Source organism: Salmo trutta, chromosome 4, assembly GCF_901001165.1.
Source record: "Salmo trutta chromosome 4, fSalTru1.1, whole genome shotgun sequence".
NCBI classification, from domain to species: domain Eukaryota; kingdom Metazoa; phylum Chordata; class Actinopteri; order Salmoniformes; family Salmonidae; genus Salmo; species Salmo trutta.
In genome coordinates this window covers 42,123,811-42,147,424 of record NC_042960.1, presented here as the reverse complement: position 1 = coordinate 42,147,424, position 23,614 = coordinate 42,123,811, and the positions used below count along the sequence as shown (strand labels likewise).

Below are 23,614 nucleotides of genomic sequence, written 5' to 3'. Positions count from 1 at the left end.
CTCCCCAAATACAGGTGTGCCCAGCCTATAGCGTCATACCCAAGAAGACTCGAGGCTGTAATCGCTGCCAAAGGTGCTTCAACAAAGTACTGAGTAAAGGGTCTGAATATTTATGTAAATGTAATAAATATGTACAGTACCAGTCAAATGTTTCGACACCTACACACCTATTCCAGGGTTTTTCATTATTTTCACTATGTTCTACATTGCAGAATAATAGTGAAGACATCAACACTATGAATTAACACATATGGAATCATGTAGTAACCAAAAAAGTGTTAAACAATTCAAAATATATTTTATATTTGAGATTCTTCAAAGTAGCCTCCCTTTGCCTTGATGACAGCTTTGCACACTCTTGGCATTCTCTCAACCAGCTTCCTGAGGTAGTCACCTGGAATGTACTTCAATTAACGGGTGTGTCTTGTTAAAAGTTAATTTGTGGAATTTCTTTCCTTCTTAATGTGTTTGAGCCAATCAGTTGTATTGTTACAAGGCAAATAAAGAAACGTCCTCTCACTGTCAACTGTGTTTATTTTCAGCAAACTTGACATGTGTAAATATTTGTATGAACATAACAAAATTCAACAACTGGGACATAAACTGAACAAGTTCCACAGACATGTGACTAACAGAAATTGAATAATGTGTCCCTGAACAAAGGGGGGTCAAAATCAAAAGTAACAGTCAGTATCTGGTGTGGCCACCAGCTGCATTAAGTACTGCAGTGCATCTCCTCCTCATGGACTGCACCAGATTTGCCAGTTCTTGCTGTGAGATGTTACCCCACTATTCCACCAAAGCACCTGCTAGTTCCCGGACATTTCTGGGGGGAATGGCCCTAGCCCTCACCCTCCGATCCAACAGGTCCCAGACGTGCTCAATGGGATTGAGATCCGGGCTCTTCGCTGGCCATGGCAGAACACTGACATTCCTGTCTTGCAAGAAATCACGCACAGAACGAGCAGTATGGCTGGTGGCATTGTCATGCTGGAGGGTCATGTCAGGATGAGCCTGCAGGAAGGGTACCACATGAGGGAGGAGGATGTCTTCCCTGTAACGCACAGCATTGAGATTGCCTGCAATGACACACCGCCCCTGACCATGATGGACCCTCCACCTCCAAATCAAGAGTACAGGCCTCAGTACAGGCCTCGGTGTGACGCTCATCTCTTCGACGATAAACGCGAATCCAACCATCACTCCTGGTAAGACAAAACCGCGACTCGTCAGTGAAGAGCACTTTTTGCCAGTCCTGTCTGGTCCAGCGACGGTGGGTTTGTGCCCATAGGTGACGTTGTTGCAGGTGATTTCTGGTGAGGACCTGCCTTACAACAGGCCTACAAGCCCTCAGTCCAGCCTCTCTCAGCCTATTGCGGACAGTCTGAGCACTGATGGAGGGATTGTGCGTTCCTGATGTAACTCGGGCAGTTGTTGTTGCCATCCTGTACCTGTTCCGCAGGTGTGATGTTCGGATGTACCGATTTGCCTACCGTCTGTAAGCTGTTAGTGTCTTCACGACCGTTCCACAGGTGCATGTTCATTAATTGTTTATGGTTCATTGAATAAGCATGGGAAACAGTGTTTCTTTGAAAGACAGGGTCCTGAAAAAGGGATGTTTCTTTTTTTCTGAGTTTACATTATTTTCTGATAGTGAAATTGTATTTGTTGCAGCATTGGGACATCTACTGTTTAGAGGAAGAACTGCACCTTGGAGCAGCTATCTTCCATTCCTTGTTTTATTTATTTAACCTTTTACTAGGCAAGTCAGTTAAGTACACATTTTTTATTTACAATGACAGCCTACCCCAGCCAATTGTGCAACACCCTATGGGACTCCCAATCAAAGGCAGATGTGATGCAGCCTGGATTCAAACTAGGTACAGCAGTGACACTTCTTGCACTGCGATGCAGTGTCTTAGACCACTGCACCACTTGTGAGCCCTTGCATCCCCCACAAAACAAAGAGTGTCATATTGTCAGGTTGATTAATGAAAGGGACCAACCTATCTCCCTTTAGGGTCAAGGTTTTCAACAGTCTTGAAGGAATGTAACATTTCCTTGGGATGGGCTTGGTGCTGAAGATACCACCACTAGATAGCGCCATGGTCAAATATTTGATCCACACAGAAGTGAATTGATCCTGCATCAGATACAAATGTGTGTTCGTCTTCTGTTTTATCTGGTACAATATTATGTACAGCTGGCAGGTATTATATTTTACCAGCTCTTCTCACCCTTTGGCAGAGCATTCTGGCTGTTGACTGAACACATGCTTTCCACTTGGCGGAGTTCTCACACTCAGAGACTTGTCTTGTGGGGTGTCTTGTTGCTTCACACTCCCAACCTCCTCCATCCCCTACCCAGATCTAGCTTTCCAGGACACAGCAGCCTGCTCATGGGTCACTATCAGTCCACAGCCTTCCAGCTACTTCTTTCAAGAAATACTCCCACACTGGTTAAGAAACCAGAAAGGAAAGAGATACACGGCAAATGACTCATCCGTTGTCATATTTTTCACACTATTTGTGTAGTGTCATTATCGATCATACAGCCACTGCTGTGTGTGTTAAGTCTGATAATAGTTACTAGGTTACAAAAACAAAGTATACATTTTTATTCCATATTCCAGACCTGACTCTCCACAAATATTTTCCGAATTAACAAAACCATTAATCAAGCTTCAATGCTATAAGGTAAATACAATTAGTAAGTAATCAGAATGAGTTTACTTCTTCACCTGAATGTAATAGTTGGTAGCTGAAACAATAAGGTTTTGGTATATTGAGATGATAATCAGCCTTTCTGGTCTTGTCTGTTTGAAAGGTAGAGTTTAATCACAGAATGCAGGTGCAACATAATAGTGTTGGGTGAGATCTCATTCTTGTGTCATAGGAAATGTTTCAGAGAGAGACATTGTTTTTTGAGCACACTAAGTATGGTCAAGAGTATTTCAGCTCACACACACACACACAAACACACTCCTCTTGTGTGTTCGCTGACAATCTTCCAGTTGCATCAGGACCTCTTTGTGCAAGTTTCATAAGCAGTATCTGTCATTTTGCAAAATCACGCCACCACAAAAATAACCATATAACAATGCTTTTAATTCAAAAGACACATCATCGAAACAGAAATAAGACTTTTGGACAAACAAAGATTATTTTACTTAGACTCTCATTTCTTTGTTCTTCATTTTGTTTCTTCATTCTTTCAACATCGTTTTGGTGGAGGTCTGGACCACTCTATGATGGTTGTGCCTGTTTGGTTCTCTGGTTCTGTGTCATCTCTGTACAACGTATAGTAGGGACTCTGTAACACGTTGTTTTAAAGGGTCAAGGCCATGCAAGCACAAACACAGTAGGCTACTACTCATGATAATAATGATGATCTATGTTTTCACAGGAATAATTACCAAAGAGTTTCATAGAAACCTGCCTCCCCACTCTGTCAGATTACAGTTTGATGTTTTTTTCCCCCCATTCCCAACCCTTTCAGGGTACACTAGTAAATGGACATCAGTGTTACAGCAGTGTTTACTAATGATAATGGCATTGAGAAATACCCCAAACCTTACATTTACTCAAATTCTAGGGATCTTCTTCCATTTCTTGGCTGTAAGAAAGAAAAACAAATGTTACTCATGTATGATATCAAATCAACTTTGGAATGGAGTTAATGCCTGTTCCCTGAATGTGTGTATTCATACCCGATATAAGAAGTACCCTCTGCTCTGAATTCCCCCAGGTCCCTGGAGATGACCCTAAACAGAAAGCACAGAGGATATCAATGATCAGGTGATAGAAATTCAGGTATTGTCTTACTTGAGTAAGGCAGTATTTATTCAGCCGACAACCACTTTAAAATGAAAAAAGTCAACATTTCAGTTGGAACAGAAAGAAGTGTGCTAGATATCCTTGTTTATCTGTCTAAGCTCCTTTTCCACTTATTTCATTCTTTCGTAGGCAAAACCATTAGAGCAGACGTCACTCCCATTGAGTCTCTGCCGTAAACAGACACACACTAAGCTGAGCACTTTTCCACTCACAATTCTGATGTAGCTACTATGTGAATGCCAACCCCAGGTAGAATGAAGGATTAATTATGTTGAGTTAAAGTACAGCGACGTGGATGTTCACCTGTCAGATGCACTAATTTTAGACTGTAATTACCTGAATCATGGAAAAGAACAGCTAATGTAGACGAGTACAGAGAGTGAAGATATGTGTGTAAAAAAGGTAGCCTCTATACGCATAATGAAACAGTCTCATAATAGAACAACACACTGGAAAAATGACAAATCCTGTATGCATTGGCAAAGTGAAAAGAGAATAGCCTCCAGATGCCCTAAATTGACTGCAAAGGGCACATCAAGAGTTTTAGCTCTCCCAATTAAAGAAAAGCAAAGGGTGCTCACAATATCTTTAATTTGATCATTAGTATCACACTATAACAAAGTACTGCAAATTGTGGTGGCTTTGTTTTATGCGAGTCTAAGAGATTACTGAGAGATTTCCTCTCCAAAGAAGTGACAGGTGCAGAGTAGATGTAAAACGGAACATGCAGAGTGTACATACGCGGACCATAAACTCCTCTCCTCTCTCTCGTCTGGTATGGAGTTGAGGAACTAGCTGCAGGAGAGGGTGCATCACAGGGGACTGACACATGCACAAAACATCCACATACAGACAGACATGAAGAAACATGAACAACTGCCCGGACATAGAGACAGAGGGCTGGGGGCTGCAGAGGGGAGTCCATATATACATACACACACACACACCCTAACATCCCATCCATACAGACACAAGTGTGAATGCATGCTCCAGTGGATGCACCCATGTGCACGAGCACATCCGTGTGAGGGCAGGCGCACACAGACACACCAGGGTTGGGCTCAATTCAGAAATTTTGAATTGACTCCCATTCCACTCGTGAGTTGAAATTCTAATTGAATTGGCCACACCCTACAGGATGTAGAATTTGAGTTTGAGTGACAGGAAGTAGAAGTTAATTCAGTGCAATTCAAATCAATTCCAATCAGTCATAGAACATGAGTTTCATTGAATCTGACTGGTCACACTTCCAGATAACAATAAATATCACTTTTCTCTGGAATGTTCATATACTCTTTTAACATTAGTGCTTAGAATAGCCAATTATATTTCCACCAAAAATGTAATTTGTTTGGCTTCTTTTTGAATCCCTCAGGGTCAACTTGAGGGTTAAACTAATGCATTCTGGGAAATGTGGTATTTTCCCTATATTGAACAAAATGTAAGTGATTAATCAAATATAATGACTATAATGAATATTCATAAACAGGTTGTTTTCCTTGATCGTTCTTTTAAGAGTTTGTCCTGAAATCAATCGTTTCAACAATATTTTTTATGCATGTATATAATGACATGTTTTATGTTCAATATGTATATTTGTATAGACTACCAGGTACTTTACCCTGCACCTTAGACTGCTGCCATATGTACATAGTCATTGAACACTGGTCACTTTAATAATGTTTACATACTGTTTCTCCCACCTTATATGTATTGTATTCTAGTCATGGCTCATCATAGATAACATATTTTGTAATTCCTTGCTAGGTATTACTGCATTGTTGGAGCTCGATTTGCAAATGTTATCGCAGGTGCAGCGAATTGCTTGAAACATAAGCGGTGAAACACGAACATTTCACTGCACCAGCGATAACATCTGTAAATCTGTGTACGTGAACAATAAACTTTGATTTGACTACACCTAATAATAAGAAGAAGAAGAATAGAAGAGGCATTTGAATTTCATTGAATTGGATTCTACTTACTTAAATTCATATTTGAATTGCAATTCTGTATCCTGTTTACTACTTCAATTCAAATTCCAGAATTTAATTGGAATTTGATGCATTCTCAATTCAATTCTAAATTGGGCAACACTGACCCATACACACACACACACACACACACACACACACACACACACACACACACACACACACACTCAGTTGAAGTCGGAAGTTTACATACACCTTAGCCAAATACATTTAAAAACTCAGTTTTTCACAATTGCTGACATTTAATCCAAGTAAAAATGCCAAGTCTTAGGTCAGTTAGGATCACCACTTTAATTTAAGAATGTGAAATGTCAGAATAATAGTAGAGAGAATGATTGATTTCAGCTTTTATTTTTTTCATCACATTCCCAGTGGGTCAGAAGTTTACATACACTCAATTAGTATTTGGTAGCATTGCCTTTAAATTGTTTAACTTGGGTCAAACGTTTCGGGTAGCCTTCCACAAGCTTCCCAGAATAAGTTGGGTAAATTTTGGCCCATTCCTCCTGGCAGAGCTGGTGTAACTGAGTCAGGTTTGTGGGCCTCCTTGCTCGCACACACTTTTAAAGTTTTGCCCACAAATGTTCTATAGAATTGAGGTCAGGGCTTTGTGATGGCCACTTCAATACCTTGACTTTGTTGTCCTTAAGCCATTTTGCCACAAGTTTGGAAGTATGCTTGGGGTCATTGTCCATTTGGAAGACCCTTTTGGAAGACCCCCACAACATGATGCTGCCACCCCCGTCCTTCACGGTTGGGATGGTGTTCTTCGGCTTGCAAGCCTCCCCCTTTTTCCTCCAAACATAACGATGGTCATTATGGCCAAACAGTTCTATTTTTGTTTCATCAGACCAGACGACATTTCTCCAAAAAATATGATCTTTGTCCCCATGTGCAGTTGCAAACCGTAGTCTGGCTTTTTTATGGCGGTTTTTGAGCAGTGGCTTCTTCCTTGCTGAGCGGTCTTTCAGGTTATGTCGATATAGGACTCGTTTTACTGTGGATATAGATACTTTTGTACCTGTTTCCTCCAGCATCTTCACAAGGTCCTTTGCTGTTGTTCTGGGATTGATTTGCACTTTTCGCACCAAAGTACGTTCATCTCTAGGAGACAGAACGCGTCTCCTTCCTGAGAGGTATGACGGCTGCGTGGTCCCATGGTGTTTATACTTGCGTACTATTGTTTGTACAGATGAATGTGGTACCTTCAGGAATTTGGAAATTGCTTTGTGACTTGTGGAGGTCTGGTTCATCGTTTTTTCTGAGGTCTTGGCTGATTTCTTTGGATTTTCCCAAGATGTCAAGCAAAGAGGCACTGAGTTTGAAGGTAGGCCTTGAAATACATCCACAGGTACATCTCCAATTGACTCAAATTATGTCAATTAGCCTATCAAAAGCTTCTAAAGCCATGACATCATTTTCTGGAATTTCCCAACCTGTTTAAAGGCACAGTCAACTTAGTGTATGTAAACTTCTGACCCACTGGAATTGTGATGCAGTGAAATAATCTGTCTGTAAACAACTGTTGGAAAAATTACTTGTGTCATGCACAAAGTAGAAGTTCTAACCGACTTGCCAGAACTATAGTTTGTTAACAAGAAATTTGTGGAGTGGTTGAAAAACAAGTTTTTTAATGACTCCAACCTAAGTGTATGTAAACTTCCGACTTCAACTGTACGTACACACACAGTTCTCAATACAACCCTGTGTTCATTTGCAGACTGCATGTTTAGATCGACACATCACATAGTGACAGCACGCTCCCACATGCAGGCCATGCCAGGACATTTAAGTGCTATACCTTCTCTACTGATGTAATGTACTAGCGTCATGCGTATGTAACATTGGACAGCATTTGGTGTGGGATGTCATTATGGTGAAATTGAAGTGATGTCAGATAACTGATTACAATCAGTTAAATACGCATTTTTATGGCGTAATCACAATGTCTAGGAAAGGCATCATATTTTAATTGTTATCTGGTTGACAAGTTTTACATTTTGTCAACTCAACTTGATGTTACTGTGCTAACGTCCTCTGAGGAAGAACTTTGCAAAGCCAATCTCCGCCCTGTGACTGTAAACAGAGCTATATCCTAAATGAATTAATGAAGCCATCACAGGAAATAGAAGATGTCATTTCGGTGCCATTACAATGACTTGGAGACTGGAGATTAAAATTGTTGGCACTTAAAAATACAGTTTGCCATGAATTATTCAGACAGGGCAGAAAATTACTCCCTTCATTGTCCGTTCTGTTTATCTAATTTACGCTAATGATGTTCCCCCACGTCAGTCATACTGGTGACAGCGGAAGTGAGGGGGGCATGAGTAATTCCAATTCTCATGCAAACAATACAGGATAAGCTGATGTGTAAACAGGTGTGTCATGCACCCCAAAAAATGTGAGGGGGCACAAAGTATGTGAGAATAGCTAGGGGGTGGTCTGTAGGGGGGCTAGGCCCCCCGTCCATAAATTTGAGAATTTAGCATTTTTCAAACACCTGATTCCTGCATAATCCTTATGCTTAATTCTATATCATAAAAATGCATATCTAAGCATACCACTTGAGCTGTCTGTATCCTCCTAACTGGGGAATCTTTTTTTTAAGAAACTAAGGGCTGTATTTTAACAAACCTAACACAATAGTAAACCTAAGCGCAGGCGGTAGTGTTATACGTTCAGGGGTGAGTCAGAAATATTTGTGCCATTTTCACTATCACAATTATCGGCACACTTGCTGGCGTTGGCGCGAAAGGGCTGGGTTTTGATTAATAAACAAGTTGTGGGTGTGTTGAGGCATGGCCCCTCACTGGCCAATCAGAACGTGCACCATGGCGAAATATGTGGTTGCTTCAAGTTGTGTATTTACGTTTTTTTATGTATTGCCTTGGAATCAACTCCAATGTTAGTCTGTTATTGTTTGTTACATAGCTTAAAGAAGCTAAATAACAAAATGTAGACCTATCTTTGCTAAATACTAACTTGAACCCATTTGTAGTCCACATTGTTCTAAGTAATTGCATGGCTTTAATAGCATTCACACTGATATAGGGGCTAGGCCTACTGTAAATTGCATTATGGCTGAGCATGGACATACCAAACATTATCAGTAAGCAAGATTAAATTATTTATTGATAAGGCCTAAAAAGAGAATGAATAATTCGAATCAAATTCTAAACAAAACCACTTGTTTTAAATAGGCTATGTTACACTTAAAAGGCACCATCATTTCTCCCCGTGGGCATATAATATTAAAACAACGCAGACTTTGGAGGGTTTATGCGCCTCCAAACTTTTCACAGTTGCTGGACATTGATCCAATATAAATAGAAAGGGAGAATGTCCACTCACCGTTATACTGCTCCCAAATAGTCCTATGTTTTATGAACCCAATCAGAACCATTTTAAAGATCAGGTAGCGTTCACACACCTCCAGAAGTTGCATTGCAAGCGTGCCACGGATTTTGTCACCATAAAACCAAGAAGGTGAATCATTCTAATAAGTTGTGGTAATAAAATTTAAAGAAAAACAATCAGTTTTTTTTAAACAAATAAATGTATCATAAAGTCACCAGGATAAAAAAGACATGCATTGCTTTTGAACAAGCCTTCGTTAGAGTAGGTTTTGAACATATGAAACGGAAAACAAGCAATTTTTACAGACCAGATAACTTCTAAATATGAGGTTCACCGGTATTCACCGAAGTTCTCAGCTCCCGTTTCATGATGGGCATGGACACGTAGCCTACATCATGGAGGGGGTTTTACGCACGTCCGAAACCGGACCTGCATGGCTAAAATAATGTGGGCCTGCCTACAATGCACAGATTAAAAGGGAATGTCAGCTCACTGTTTTATATTTTATTAAAGCTTTGGTGATTAAGATTTATTTCCAAGAGGTCTCGGGAGCCAAACCCTTTATCGACAGTCTTGACTACTTCACAATTGCATTAGGCAGACAAAAGAAGCCTTAATTGAGAGGGGAGGCTATGCTTGGTTTTTAATCAAATAAAACGAAATGGGAAAAACATTTTTTTTCTGTTTCTAAATACAAAGTATACAGGCACCAAAAGCCCATTAGGCTACTGTTGTTCCATGCACATATGGGTAGTGTGAGTCACGGCTGTATAGGCTGCGTTTCCACTGTCAAAATAATGCCATTACCCGCTAAACCAGCTTTTGGTTAGTCTTAAATATCCCTGTCAGCGCTGCCTGAAATGACCACTTTGGATTATATTTTTAAGGACACACTTTGAGATATTGGGAACCTACACTATATATACAAAAGTATGTGGACACCCCTTGAAATTAGTGGATTCGGCTATTTCAACCACACCCGTTGCTGACAGGTGTATAAAATCGAGCACACAGCCATGCAATCTCCATAGGAAATAGTAAATGGCCTTACTGAAGAGCTAAGTGACTGTCAATGTGGCACCGTCATAGGATGCCACCTTTCCAACAAGTCAGTTTGTCAAATTTCTGCCATGCTAAAGCTGCCCCGGTCAACTGTAAGTGCTGTTATTGTGAAGTGGAAATGTTTAGGAGCAACAACAGCTCAGCTGCGTAGCACATAAATATAATCTGTCCTCGGTTGCAACACTCACTACCAAGTTCCAAACTGCCTCTGGTAGCAACGTCAGCATAATAACTGTTCATCGGGAGCTTCATGAAATGGATTTCTATGGCTGAGCAGCAGCACACAAACCTAAGATCACCATGCGCAATGCCAAGTGTCAGCTGGAGTGGTGTAAAGCTTGCCACCATTGGACTCTGGAGCAGTAGAAATGCATTCTCTGAAATGATCAATCACGCTTAACCATCTAGCAGTCCGATGGACGAATCTGGTTTTGGCGGATGCCAGGAGAACGCTACCTGCTGGAATTCATAGTGCCAAGTGTAAAGTTTGGTGGAGGAGGAATAATGGTTCGGACTAGGCCCCTTAGTTCCAGTGAAAGGAAATCTTAACGCTACAGCATACAATTACATTCTGGATGATTCTGGGCTTCCAACTTTGTGGCAACAGTTTAGGGAAGGCCCTTTCCTGTTTCAGCATGACAATGCCCATGTGTACAAAGCGAGATCCATACAGAAATGGTTTGTCGAGATCGGTATGGAAGAACTTGGCTGGCCTGCACAGGGTCCTGACCTCAATCCCATCAAACACATTAGGGATGAATTGGAAAGCCGACTGCTAGCCAGGCCTAATCGCTTAACATCAGTGCCCGACCTCACTAATGCTTGTGGCTGAATGGAAGCAAGTCCCTGGGGCAATGTTCCAACATCTAGTGGAAAAACTTCCCAGAAAAGTGGAGGAAGCCAAGGGGGAACCAACTCCATATTAATGCCCATGATTTTGGAATGAGACGTTCGACAAGCAGGTGTCCACATACTTTTGGTGATGTAGTGTTTCTGGGCTAGCTAAAGCCAACTTCATAAAATTGCTAGGTGACTAGTAGTATTACAGAGAAACAACAAAAAACTGGACAAATCTGACCCCTATGGGCATGACGCCTGTGTGGACACATGCCGTACCTAAAATAGTTTTTTAAGAAAGTGTGCATCTTGCATGCAAAGCAAGAGCCATGGGGAAGGGAAGCACTTTGGCAGGTGGAGCAGTGTTTTCTTTCAACCCTTTTCATACCAGGGATGGGAAACCGATGGTATTTCCTATACCAGAAACCTACGGGCCTATCTCCTTGGAGGACAACTCTTGAGAAGTTAACAAGCTGGGCAGCAATAGAGTGTGCGTTTGTGCGAGCGGGCATGCATTTTGAGGACGTGAGAGCTGTGGTAACGTGATATGCAGCAAAGTGTCTGCAATTCATAACTCTAAATATTTGGTTTACTCCGGAAATAAAAACTAAGCTAAAACCTAACAGTTTTTCAAGTTAAAAATTCACGTTATGGAATAAAAAGGTAATACAATACTAAAAACACAGTACAAGTAACAGATAATAAAAAAGAAATGCAATGTGCCTTTGTGTCAAGCCGCAAAGCAGTGCACAGTGAAACTGAGCTTTAACCCAACTTACCGCCCCCTCCGTTAAGCCAGCACCTTGTTGCTTAACATAATGAAATAAAAACTGTATACGCAAGCAAACACATACACGCACAAATAAAAATGGTCAAAAGGTTGGATGTTGATTGCATTGATATTAGTTACCCTCAGTGAACGCTTTTCAACAGACGGATGAAACAGATGCCACACTTACCCTTTTACTGGCATTGTCCTGTCCTTTCTGCAACGACAATGTAATACAACTACATTTACTCGAGAATGATTAAACACTGCAAATCTGAATATACATGCAACTGTGTTGTGCTCGCATACTAGGATAAACCACAATGTGTGTATTTATACTTGTGATATGATTATTGTTTGAGCTACTATGCTGGAACACGAAGGGTGGAATACCTTAGACTTCTGTACAAGCATCAACACACAGAGTTCTCCTAAAACATTGGGTATCTAGGGTAGCAACCAGAGAGCAGGGGGAAAGAGGTGAGCGCAATAATCTGATACGGTTGTACACCATTTTCATTTCAAGACTGTAATTGACTATTATGATTTCATCATAATTGGAATTGATGCTGAACTTGAAAATATGAGAGAGGTTCAGCGAAAGAAAACATTGAACATTCATCCGTTCTCTTCCGTGCTTTCGTATGAACATTTCATTATTCTAGTCTTACTCACCCGGAATGGCAGGTCTGCAGAAAGGTAGGATGAGCACACATCTTCTAGCTATGGGAGACAAGACGAGTGTTGTTATGAGAGAGGGAGTGAATAGTAAACATGTCTCTGTATTGCAAAGGAGAGGAACAACTCAGTCTTAGCATGGGAAAATGGCGAGAGAGAGAGAGAGAGAACAGAGAGACACTGTAGTTCTGTGGCCTACCTGGTTGAGAAGCTGGTACTGGTCTATTGTTGCTCTCTGCTGTTGTATTGGAGCACCTTCCATTGAAACACAGACAGACACGAGTATCATTACATCATCACATTGATGCTGTATCACTGAGCTAATAGGAGTGTGTAGATCGTGATTAAAAACCATAATCCATTTTGAGTGGATCATAGTCATAAACTAATGCATGTTGACAATATGACAGGAGGATGGGAACTTGGAGTCTTATTGAAGCTTTCCTGTGTTATCCTGGGGTCATATTTGTTCATATTCAAAAAACTCATAGTGACCAACTAACTATGAACCAACAGCCCTGTATCCCAATAGTGTACTGACATCCAGCAATGGTCTTTCTTTAAACCACTATTTTCCTTTATAGATCCCTCTTTCCCTCTTCTGTCCTTCTTTTTGTCTGAATTGTCCTAACAGCACACAACAGTAGCTCTGTTATCTCTCCCTGTCACCATCGCTGTTTAAATGTCTCTAAACACCTGTGCCAATTATCACATAAGAGCATCAAAGCCGCGATCAATCGCTCAATGTCACCGCAAATAACCCTTAACAAATACAATGTATCACGTCACTGAAGAGGGATGACACGATTGCCATTCTGAATCTGTTTATGTCTCAATCATTTGTGACATTATTGCTGTTTGGAGTCGAATTCAAGCCAATGTTTAGAGTCATTACAATGTTGCCTGTTTATCAAGGCCAGAGTTGGGGGGGGAATGACCAGTGCAGTAAATACCCTCAAATCATAATTTTACCAAAGCAAATGTCTAGCTGCAACAATGTCACAATAGATGTTTTTTCCATAAAGTTTTGACAGTACTAATGGGTAAATTTGAAACTAATGATCAGGCTGATCCACAACAAGTTCCAATAGGACGTCCCACGATGGTTCAAAATACTGTGAAATGAACTGATTGTGGATTAGGAGGTCATTCCCTTTCCAACTCAGGCTCTAATTTCATACTCAAAAATAGGGCTGGATTTCCCAAAATCATCATAGCACTAAAATCATATTTCATCCAGTTAGTTTCAATTGAATTAAGATGACCTTTATTGCTACCGTACCTACTGTACGATGCTTTTAGGAAACCCAGCCCTGGGCTGTTCAATTCCAGTACTGGAGGGCCGAAACACTTCTGTTTTTGTTTCTACCTGGTAGTTAAGACCAGGTCTCCCAGGTCTGAATTAGTCCCTTATTCGAAGGAGAAGACGAAAACCAGAAGTGTGTCGGTCCTGCAGCCCTAGAACAACAGGTTGTGAAGCCGCAGTACAGGTGGTGGGAGTTTATAGGCTTACACCAGTGCTCTATGCAACCCCGTTTATAATCAATTCATTTCCAGTCAGAGAAAACCCCATAAACGAAAATACAGTCTTGGATAATAGGTTATATAGGCTAAATGAAAAACATCATTGTAATGAAAGGTCGCCCTCCGATCAAATCTAGCGCTCTTATTGCAGCAACGATCTGGGAGACAGCAGGCACTCTTCAGAACAAAGTAAATTTACCAATTGAAAGTGCTGAAAGTGTTGATGACATGGCAAACGTAGAATTAAATGCAACAGGCAACAATCGCCGTACATTTACCAATAATTATCATGACAATCTGCAGTTAAGGTAGACAATCTGCAATTTGTAAGTCGCTCTGGATAAGAGCGTCTGCTAAATGACGTAAATGTAAATGTAAATGAGTAAATGTCAAGTTTTTAAATATTTCTCCAACCTTTTCTCCTTTGGGCAGGTTCCCAAGAATGTGTAACTACGCATAATAATATAATGTTTGGCATGTGAAATAATCTTGAGTTTAAATATTGATATGGGTCTATTCATATTGTAAGGGATTGAAATACAACTACCTTTGGTCTACAGTTTATTTTTTTCAGGAATTGTACACATTAAAGCAAACAAAGTGAGATGATTGATGAACCTAATTTTATTTTGTAGTATAAACAAATGTCTATATTTGAAGCATTTATATTGTTGTTGTTGAGCTTGTTGATTAGGCCTATTAGCAATTTATGCTGCCCAAATTCATTGGTTTGGAAAAACCTTTGATTACAACTTTACATGTTTCATAACCTATTAAATTAGGCTACACCAAACCCGCAAACATTTTCCATTGCTTTAAAAAGTTTTTCGTTTTAAAATCTTGACTTGGACCTTTAGCAATACACAAGACCCAAAGCATGCTCAAAATATATTATTAAACTTACTTTTGCAGATGGGGATCGCTGAGATGAGGAGAACTAGGAGGGTGAGGCACGCGCAGCTGAGCGGGTTCATTGCGCTGGTGCTGAGGCTGCTCATGTAGCTCGCGCTGCCGCTCTGAGAGACTCTGGCTTGGCACTGAGATGTCTTCATAATTACTTCTCTCTGGTTTCTATTGGCTTGGGTTCTTGTTTATCTGTGATAAATACTATTCCACCGGAACAATTTTAAAACACGAGGTCACACCCTCTCTACATCAATGACACTACACTGCGTCATTAATTCCACATCACATGCATGCATAGGCAACACTAGGCTGTGGCCTGTCTAATTGATGATTGAGGCTATGAGGAAACGTGATGCTATACATCAATAATATTCTTCCTGAACAAATACACGAATGAGATAACAGAATATGTTTGTCAAAATGTGTCTAAATCCAGCTCTTTAAAATACCAAGCCATCAACACAATGAAATAGATACTATAGCCTAATGAACTTACAGTTAGTCAGAAGTTTACATACACCTTAGCCAAATACATCTAAACTCAGTTTTTCACAATTCCTGACATTTAATCCTAGTAGAAATTCCATCTTAGGTCAGTTAGGATCACCACTTTAATTTAAGAATGTGAAATGTCAGAATAATAGTAGAGAGAATGATTGATTTCAGCTTTTATTTTTTTCATCACATTCCCAGTGGGTCAGAAGTTTACATACACTCAATTAGTATTTGGTACCATTGCCTTTAAATTGTTTAACTTGGGTCAAACGTTTCGGGTAGCCTTCCACAAGCTTCCCACAATAAGTTGGGTGAATTTTGGCCCATTCCTCCTGACAGAGCTGGTGTAACTAGGTCAGGTTTGTAGGCCTCCTTGCTCGCACACGCCTTTTCAGTTCTGCCCACAAATTTTCTATAGGATTGAGGTCAGGGCTTTGTGATGGCCACTCCAATACCTTGACTTTGTTGTCCTTAAGCCATTTTGCCACAACTTTGGAAGTATGCTTGGGGTCATTGTCCATTTGGAAGAAACATTTGCAACCAAGCTGTAACTTCCTGACTGTTGTCTTGAGATGTTGCTTAAATATATCCACATAATTTTCCATCCTCATGATGGCCCTTTTTTCTGCCAAACTTAACGATGGTCATTATGGCCAAACAGTTCTATTTTTGTTTCATCCGACCAAAGGACATTTCTCCAAAAAGTGCGATCTTTGTCCCCATGTGCAAACCGTAGTCTGTTTTTTTTTATCACGGTTTTGGAGCAGCACTTCCTTGCTGAGCGGCCTTTCAGGTTATGTCGATATAGGACTCGTTTTACTGTGGATATAGATACTTTTGTACCTGTTTCCTCCAGCATCTTCACAAGGTCCTTTAGCCTATCAGAAGCTTCTAAAGCCATGACATAATTTTCGGGAATTTTCAAAGTTGTTAAAAGGTATAGTCAAGTTAGTGTATGTAAACTTCTGACCCACTGGAATTGTGATACAGTGAAATAATCTTTCTGTAAACAATTGTTGGAAAAATTACTTGTGTCATGCACAAAGTAGATGTCCTAACCGACTTGCCAAAACTATAGTTTGTTAATAAGAAATTTGTGGAGTGGTTGAAAAAAGAGTTTTAATGACTCCCACCTAAGTGCATGTAAACTTCCGACTTCAACTGTATATCCTCAACAGTAAATCAAATGTGTCCAGAGACTTGACAAGAAAGTGACAAGAAGTAATGAAAACACAATATTAAACAAGACTTTAAAATGGAACCATGGGAATTGAAGACTATAAAGACCTAGGCGATTGTTAAAAGGAATGTTTAGCTTTTAGGGACCAAAAGAATAAGACCTAGAGACTTTGTTATGGCTACAAGTGTTCAATTTTGCTTATCGAACTTCAACTCTGCTGAAAGAGGAGAAGTAGATTTCCTGTATGGGGAAGATGGACTCAAGCGAACGTTGACAACTTCCAGTGAACGTTGACAACTTCCAGCACCTCGTTGGCGTGGACAGCACTTGGTCGGGAAAGGGCATTATGGCGCTATGGAAATTGCATAATCATGCGAGTGCCTGCATGTCAGGAGGTCCCTTGAAACACCACAACTGGCTGTTATATAACATCACTGCTGTTTTGCCACCCCACTCATATTAGAAATGTAAGGGACCGTAACAATAATTCTAGTAGGAACATGAACCCAAGCGCAGAGAAACACAGCAAGAAGAGGTAAGGTTGAATCCAGAACTTTTACTTAGAGTCTTAACAGAAACAAGATAACCGCACACTAATAAAACATGAGACCTAAGCAAAGATACAGGCCAACTGAGGAACCCAAATAACAAGGCAACCAGGTGAACAGAGAAAGTAATTAAACACAGGTGAATCCAATAAGTAATAATCAGGGTAACCTGGAAACTAGAAAACAGGGTAAGGATGCCCTCCAGCGGTAAGGAAACAATCAAATAACACAGAAACTGTGACAGGGACATTTTACAGAGTGTTGAAAAATGTAGTCTGGAATAGCATGTTTGGATCCCACAGCCTTTCCACAGCAGGTCAATGAATCAGACCCCCCAAAAAACTATTAAAGAAATAAGACAGCAGGCAGAAGGACATAAAACTTTATGTAGATTAGCTAATATGCATTAGCTCTCACATACCACCACCCAAGGGTCACCAGGACAGAGCCATGTATTGTAGCCTACTGTAAGTTAATGTGAGAGGTTATGGTTGACCTGTGTACAATAACTTTATGTCACACATTATTTGGATAGTACGGATAGTCCATCTGCAAAATTTGCTCTACAGATGGTCAAACTATCTGTTGATAAGCAACTGAATGCTAAGGTTACGGTTAGGGTGGGGTTTAGAATAAGGGTAAGGGTTAAGGTTAGAGAGTTAGGGTAAGGGTTTAGGGTTAGGATAAAGGTTATGTTTAGGGCTAGGGTTAGGGTTAGGTTTAATAGATACATTATATATGCAAAAGTATGTGGACCCCCCTTCAAATAGGTGGGTTTGGCTATTTCAGCCACACCTGTTGCTGACAGGTGTATAAAATCGAGCACACAGCCGTGTAATCTTCATAGACAAACATTGGCACTAGAATGGCCTTACTGAAGAGCTCAGTGACATTCAACCTGGCACAGTCATAGGATGCCACCTTTCTAAGAAGTCAGTTTGTCAAATTTCTGCCCTGCTAGAGCTGCCCCGGTCGAATGCAAGTGCTTTTATTGTGAAGTGGAAATGTCTAGGAGCAACAATGGCTCAGCCACGAAGTGGTAGGCCATAAGCTCACAGAACGGGACCGCAGAGTGCTGAAGCATAGAGTGTAAAAATCATCTGTCCTCGGTTGCAACACTCAGTTCCAAACTGCCTCTGGAAGCAATGTCAGCACAAGAACTGTTTATTGGGAGCGTCATGAAATGGGTTTCCATGGCTGAGCAGCTAAACACAAGCCTAAGATAACCGTGCACAATGCCAAGCATCGGCTGGAGAGGTGTAAAGCTTGCCGCCATTGGATTCTGAAGCAGTGGCAACACGTTCTCTGGCATGATGAATCACACACGCTTCACCATCTGGCAGTTTGATGGATTAATCTGGGTTTGGCGGATGCTAGGAGAATGCTACCTGCCCCAATGCATAGTACCAGCTGTAATGTTTGGTGGAGGCGGAATAATGGTCTGGGGCTGTTTTTTATGGTTCGGGCTAGGACCCTTAGTTCCAATCAAAGGGAAATCTTAATGCTACAGCATACAATGACATTCTAGACGATTCTGTGCTTCCAACTTTGTGGCAACAGTTTAGGGAAGGCATTTTCCTGTTTCAACATGACAATGCCCCCATGCACAAAGCGAGGCCCATACAGAAATGGTTTGTCGAGATAAATGTAGAAGAACTTGACTGGCCTGCACAGAGCCCTGATCTCAACCCCATCAAACACCTTTGGGATGAATTGGAACGCGACTGCGAGCCAGGATTAATCACCCAACATCAGTGCCCGACCTCACTAATGCTCTTGCAATGTTTCAACATCTAGTGGAAAGCCTTCCCGGAAGATTGGAGGCTGTTATAGCAGCAAAGGGGGACTAACTCCATATTAATGCCCATGATTTTGGAATGAGATGTTCAACATACTTTTAATCATGTAGTGTAGTTATTTTAAATGTTACTGATAGTCTGTAGACTATCCAAATATAGTGTTAACCAACTTTATACAAATAAAAGCCTTATGACAAAAACTAAAAATTCCATACATTCAAACCAAGCTCGGGTTGACTACATTGTCATCTGAGACTAATTCATTTGCTGAACAATTGTTTTATTAGAAAGATTAAACAAGCCAGTCAACCATTTTATTCAACCCATCAGTTCTATCTGTTTCTATCCTCTCAAACTGACTGTTTAAGTAGCAGTAGTGTGACTCATTTTCACTCATAATCTATGCCTGGTGTGTTGAATATGGCTACAACCAGTGATGTGCAGTTGGGGTAGGCAGTGCTTACCCTGTGAGAATCTAATTTAAAAAACCTGTTATGAAAAGCCAAATAAAAAATAAAAGTACTTACAAAATTGTCATTCTTTTTTGTTATCTAATGTTTTATCCTCAATGATTCTGGTTGTTTTTATGCTCAAAATCTCAAAATGTGCTAAAACTGTATCAAAACCTCATGAGAGGCTCAAGGATATTCATAACTTTCTTTCCATCCATTCAAAGCCATTAAAATCCTTGACGTGCACAGCCTTTCCTGACTTCAGTCACAGTCAGCATAGGAGTCGCAGCTTTGCCTAGCTTAAAGTAGGTACGATTTCATATTTTGCGTGTGCGTATCGCCTGAACATGTTGTGTGGGTATTGCCTGGGGTAAGCTGTGCACATTTGGTCGTGTCTACATAATTTGCCGTTGCATTCCCTTGAAGTGAACAAAGCTAGCTAACAAAAACAACCTGACAAATGGACACTACTATACTGCACCTGAAATAATGTAATGCACCATTTGGAGGGTTCAAAGAGTGGAACGTCAACTATAATGAAAGTTAAGACCAGACAGAGGCAGCATACAGCATACAAAACATGGCATTATTCATGACATGCAAGGCAACCACCAACTCCCTCACTGCTAGCTGTTAATATTATGTGTTGTGTGTGTGTGTGTGTTTGCGCTGGAAGAATTGTAAATCCATTGTGAAAGGCTATGGAGTTTGCATAGCAAATTATTCGGATGAAATGTGTCCATATATTGGCCTTTAGTGCCACCTATCAGTTGTAACTGTGGATGCTACATCGGTCTATGGCGGAGCTGAGTTGAGTAGTGTGCCATTTTGCTGGATGATAGGAAATATGCTGCCATCAGAGGCTATCGCTTGTGTATCTTGGCTACATTGGTATTTACATGGTTGTTGGATATATCTGTTTTATGGTGAATAAATCTGTCTTTGATAATAGCCTGTGCTTACCCAGCCACCAACCTCACTGCACGTCATTGACTAACTGAATAGTATGCTACTAGCTAATGGAAAAGGACAGACCAGAAATGTTCATCTTCACAACACTGTTGCATAGTGATTTCATTTTTAATTGGTGTCAGATGCCTCAGGAGATCATGAGAGAAAAATGTGCCACACCAAGCCTATTTTCATCAGATGCATTAGTATGATCTCTTCTGGATGTTGGGCTCATAGTAGTCTAAAGAACCCCTATGCATATACTGTACGTGCCACATGTCAAACTAAACTACAACTCATCAATGCTTTCCTCATTAAATATTTCAGGTGACTGATGATGCAAACATTTCTAACCTTTGTTTGTTTGTGTGTGTGTGGGTGTGCGTGTGTGCGTGTGTATTTTGTATTTATTAAGGATCCCCATTCGCTGCTGCCTAGGCAGCAGCTACTCTTCCCGGGTTCCAAACAAGATTAAGGCATTTACGTTTGTGTGCGTGTGTGTTCACTGTCTCACTGCAGTTATACAGTAACTGACACACATGGGAACAATATCTGATACACACAATATGTTCAGAGCCACAGGGAAATCAACCTCAAATGTCAAATGAATTAATAAATATGAGAAGAACCCTTAAAAGAGGATTATTGCTTGAGCTGTAATAGGTCACATTTATGATTTGCATTTCTAAATGATAAGGATGAAGGAAGGAGATATTGATCAAGAATAAGAGGTAGTTAAAGAAAATCAAGGAAAAATATGATTTAAATGTTTGTTTGTTTGTTTCAACCAATGACTCTTTAAGAAGATCTACCTTCCCCACTGGCATCTAGAAGCACTTAAAAATCTATATTATTCTGCAACACTTCAGCACTCAATCCCAAAATAAACAATAGAAAGTGAATCAAAATGGCCTACCTGAGTGTATTACCCAGGAACACTTTGGATGTGCCATTAGATTACTAGAGCATCCATCCAATTACATCAAATCAAATAAAAAATGTCACATGTGCCGAATACAACAGGTATTACCGTGAAATGCTTACATACAAGACCATACAAGTACACAGCGTTGTACGAGATCTTCAGTTTCTAAGCAATGTCTTGCGTGGAATAGCCTTCATTTCTCAGAACAAGAATAGACTGATGAGTTTCAGAATAAAGTTTTTTGTTTCTGGCCATTTTGAGCCTGTAATTGAACCCACAAATACTGATGCTCCAGATACTCAACTAGTCTAAAGAAGGCCAGTTTTATTGCTTCTTTAATCAGAACAACAATTTTCAGCTGTGCTAACATAATTGCAAAGGGTTTTCTAATGATCAATTAGCCTTTTAAAATTATAAACTTGGATTAGCTAACACAACGTGCCATTGGAACACAGGAGTGATGGTTGCTGATAATGGGCCTCTGTACGCCTATGTAGATATTCCATAAAAAATCTGCCGTTTCCAGCTACAATAGTCATTTACAACATTAACAATGTCTACACTGTATTTCTGATCAATTTTATATTATTTTAATGGACAAGGAATGTGCTTAACTTTCAATAACAACGACATTTCTAAGTGACCCCAAACTTTTGAACGGTAGTGTAGGTCCTGGATGGCTGGAATCTTGGCTGCAGTGATTTACTGGTCTGTACACATTACCTTCTGTAGCACCTTACGGTCAGGATGCTCTCAATCATGTAGCTGTAGAACTTTTTCAGGATCTGGGGACCCATGCCAAATATTTTCAGTCTCCTGAGGGGGAAAAGGCGTTGTCATGCCCTCTTCACGACATTCTTGGTGTGTTTGGACCATGATAGTTTGCTGGTGATGTGGACACCAAGGATCTTGAAACTCTCAACTTGCTCCACTACAGCCACGTTGATGTGAATGGGGGCGTGTTTGTCCCATCTTTTCGTGTAGTCCACAATCATCTCATTTGTCTTGCTCATGTTGAGGGACAGGTTGTTGTCCTGGCACCACACTGCCAGGTCTCTGACCTCTCCCCATAGGCTGTCTCATCGTTGTTGGTGATCAAGCCTGCCACCGTTGTGTCGTCAGCAAACTTAATGGTGTTGGAGTCGTGCTTGGCCACGCAGTCGTGGATGAACAGGGAGTACAGGATCCAGTTGCGGAGGGAGGTGTTTAGTCCCAGGGTCTTTAGCTTAGTGATGAGCTTTGAGGGCACTATAGTGTTGAATGCTGAACTGTAGTCAATGAACAGCATTCTCACATAGGTGTTCCTTTTGTCTAGGTGGGAAAGGGCATTGTGGAGTGCGATTGCATCATCTGTGGATCTGTTGGGGCAGTATGCAAATTGGAGTGGGTCTAGGGTTTCCGGGATGATGGTGTTGATGTGAGCCATGAACAGCCTTCCAAAGCACTTCATGGCTACCGAGGTGAGTGCTAAGGGGCGGTTGTCACGGATTCCCCCGGTACTGCTGCTCATTCCGTGCATCAGTTCCAGAGGTCTATGTCACCGGCTCTTGGCGTCACTGAACTGTCTCATTACGCACAACTGATTCCAATTCCCCTGATTAGTAATTGTATATATGTGCCCTCTGTTCACCGTTGTCTTGTCGGTTATTGTTCCCATGTCCATTAGCCTGTGAGTACCTGTGCTTTGTTATTTCGGCTTTCGTGCTGCGTGCACTTGTTATTACGGGTCTCGTCCCGTATATTGTTGTGCATTTGTTATTACGGGTTTCGCCCCGTGTAGTGTATTGCGGGGCTCGTCCTGTGTATTTATTAGAGGTTTTACCTCGCTCATTTGTTTGGCTTATATCCCTGTGTTTTTGTATACATGTTTGTTTTGGGCTTCGTCCCCGTGCATTTCCATGGCATGTTGTATATTTTGGGTGGAGTATTAAACCCCCCCTATTATGAATTCCTGCGCCTGTCTCCAATCATTTATACAACGTGACAGCGGTAGTCATTTAAGCAGGTTACCTTCGCTTTCTTGGGCACAGGGACTATGGTGGTCTGCTTGAAACATGTAGGTATGACAGACTCGGTCAGGGAGAGTTCGAAAATGTCAGTGAAGACACTTGCTAGTTGGTCCACGCATGCTCTGAGTACACGTCCTGGTAATCCGTCGGGCCCCGCGTCTGAGGGCATAACTGGTTTTCTTATAAGCATCCGGATTAGTGTCCCACTAAAGGCTAGAGTGGCAGCTCGGCTATTAGGAGCGCCACTTCTGGATGAGCATTTTCTTGTTTGCTTATGGCCTTATACAGC

The 23,614-nt window shown here is 40.9% G+C and overlaps 1 protein-coding gene across 4 annotated transcripts; it reads right to left on the bottom strand.

Moving 5' to 3' along the window:
• Positions 1-2,987: 2,987 nt before the first annotated feature.
• Positions 2,988-15,153, bottom strand: LOC115192379 (neuromedin-U). 4 transcript variants are annotated; one of them, XM_029750802.1, is made up of 9 exons: positions 14,965-15,153; positions 12,736-12,791; positions 12,534-12,581; positions 12,252-12,305; positions 12,049-12,075; positions 4,578-4,658; positions 3,710-3,763; positions 3,578-3,615; positions 2,988-3,312 (listed from the first exon to the last, which is right to left on the bottom strand). In XM_029750802.1, the coding sequence occupies exons 1-8, from the start codon at positions 15,110-15,112 to the stop codon at positions 3,580-3,582; spliced, it is 504 nt and encodes a 167-aa protein (XP_029606662.1). In that variant the 5' UTR covers positions 15,113-15,153; the 3' UTR covers positions 2,988-3,312; positions 3,578-3,579. The 4 variants fall into 4 exon arrangements, with proteins under 4 accessions (XP_029606662.1, XP_029606663.1, XP_029606665.1 ...); XM_029750803.1 differs by having other exon boundaries at positions 4,578-4,631; XM_029750805.1 differs by lacking the exon at positions 14,965-15,153 and adding an exon at positions 14,260-14,327.
• Positions 15,154-23,614: the final 8,461 nt, after the last annotated feature.

Bases quoted from the DNA above. Each gene is read 5' to 3' on its own strand.
- LOC115192379 (XM_029750802.1), bottom strand. From the start codon at position 15,112: ATGAAGACATCTCAGTGCCAAGCCAGAGTCTCTCAGAGCGGCAGCGCG. The intron at 3,764-4,577 runs GTATGTACACTC...CTTTCTGTTTAG, and splicing joins GAGAGGAGTTTATGGTCCGC to GGTCATCTCCAGGGACCTGG. The intron at 3,616-3,709 runs GTATGAATACAC...TCTTTCTTACAG, and splicing joins GAGGGTACTTCTTATATCGG to CCAAGAAATGGAAGAAGATC.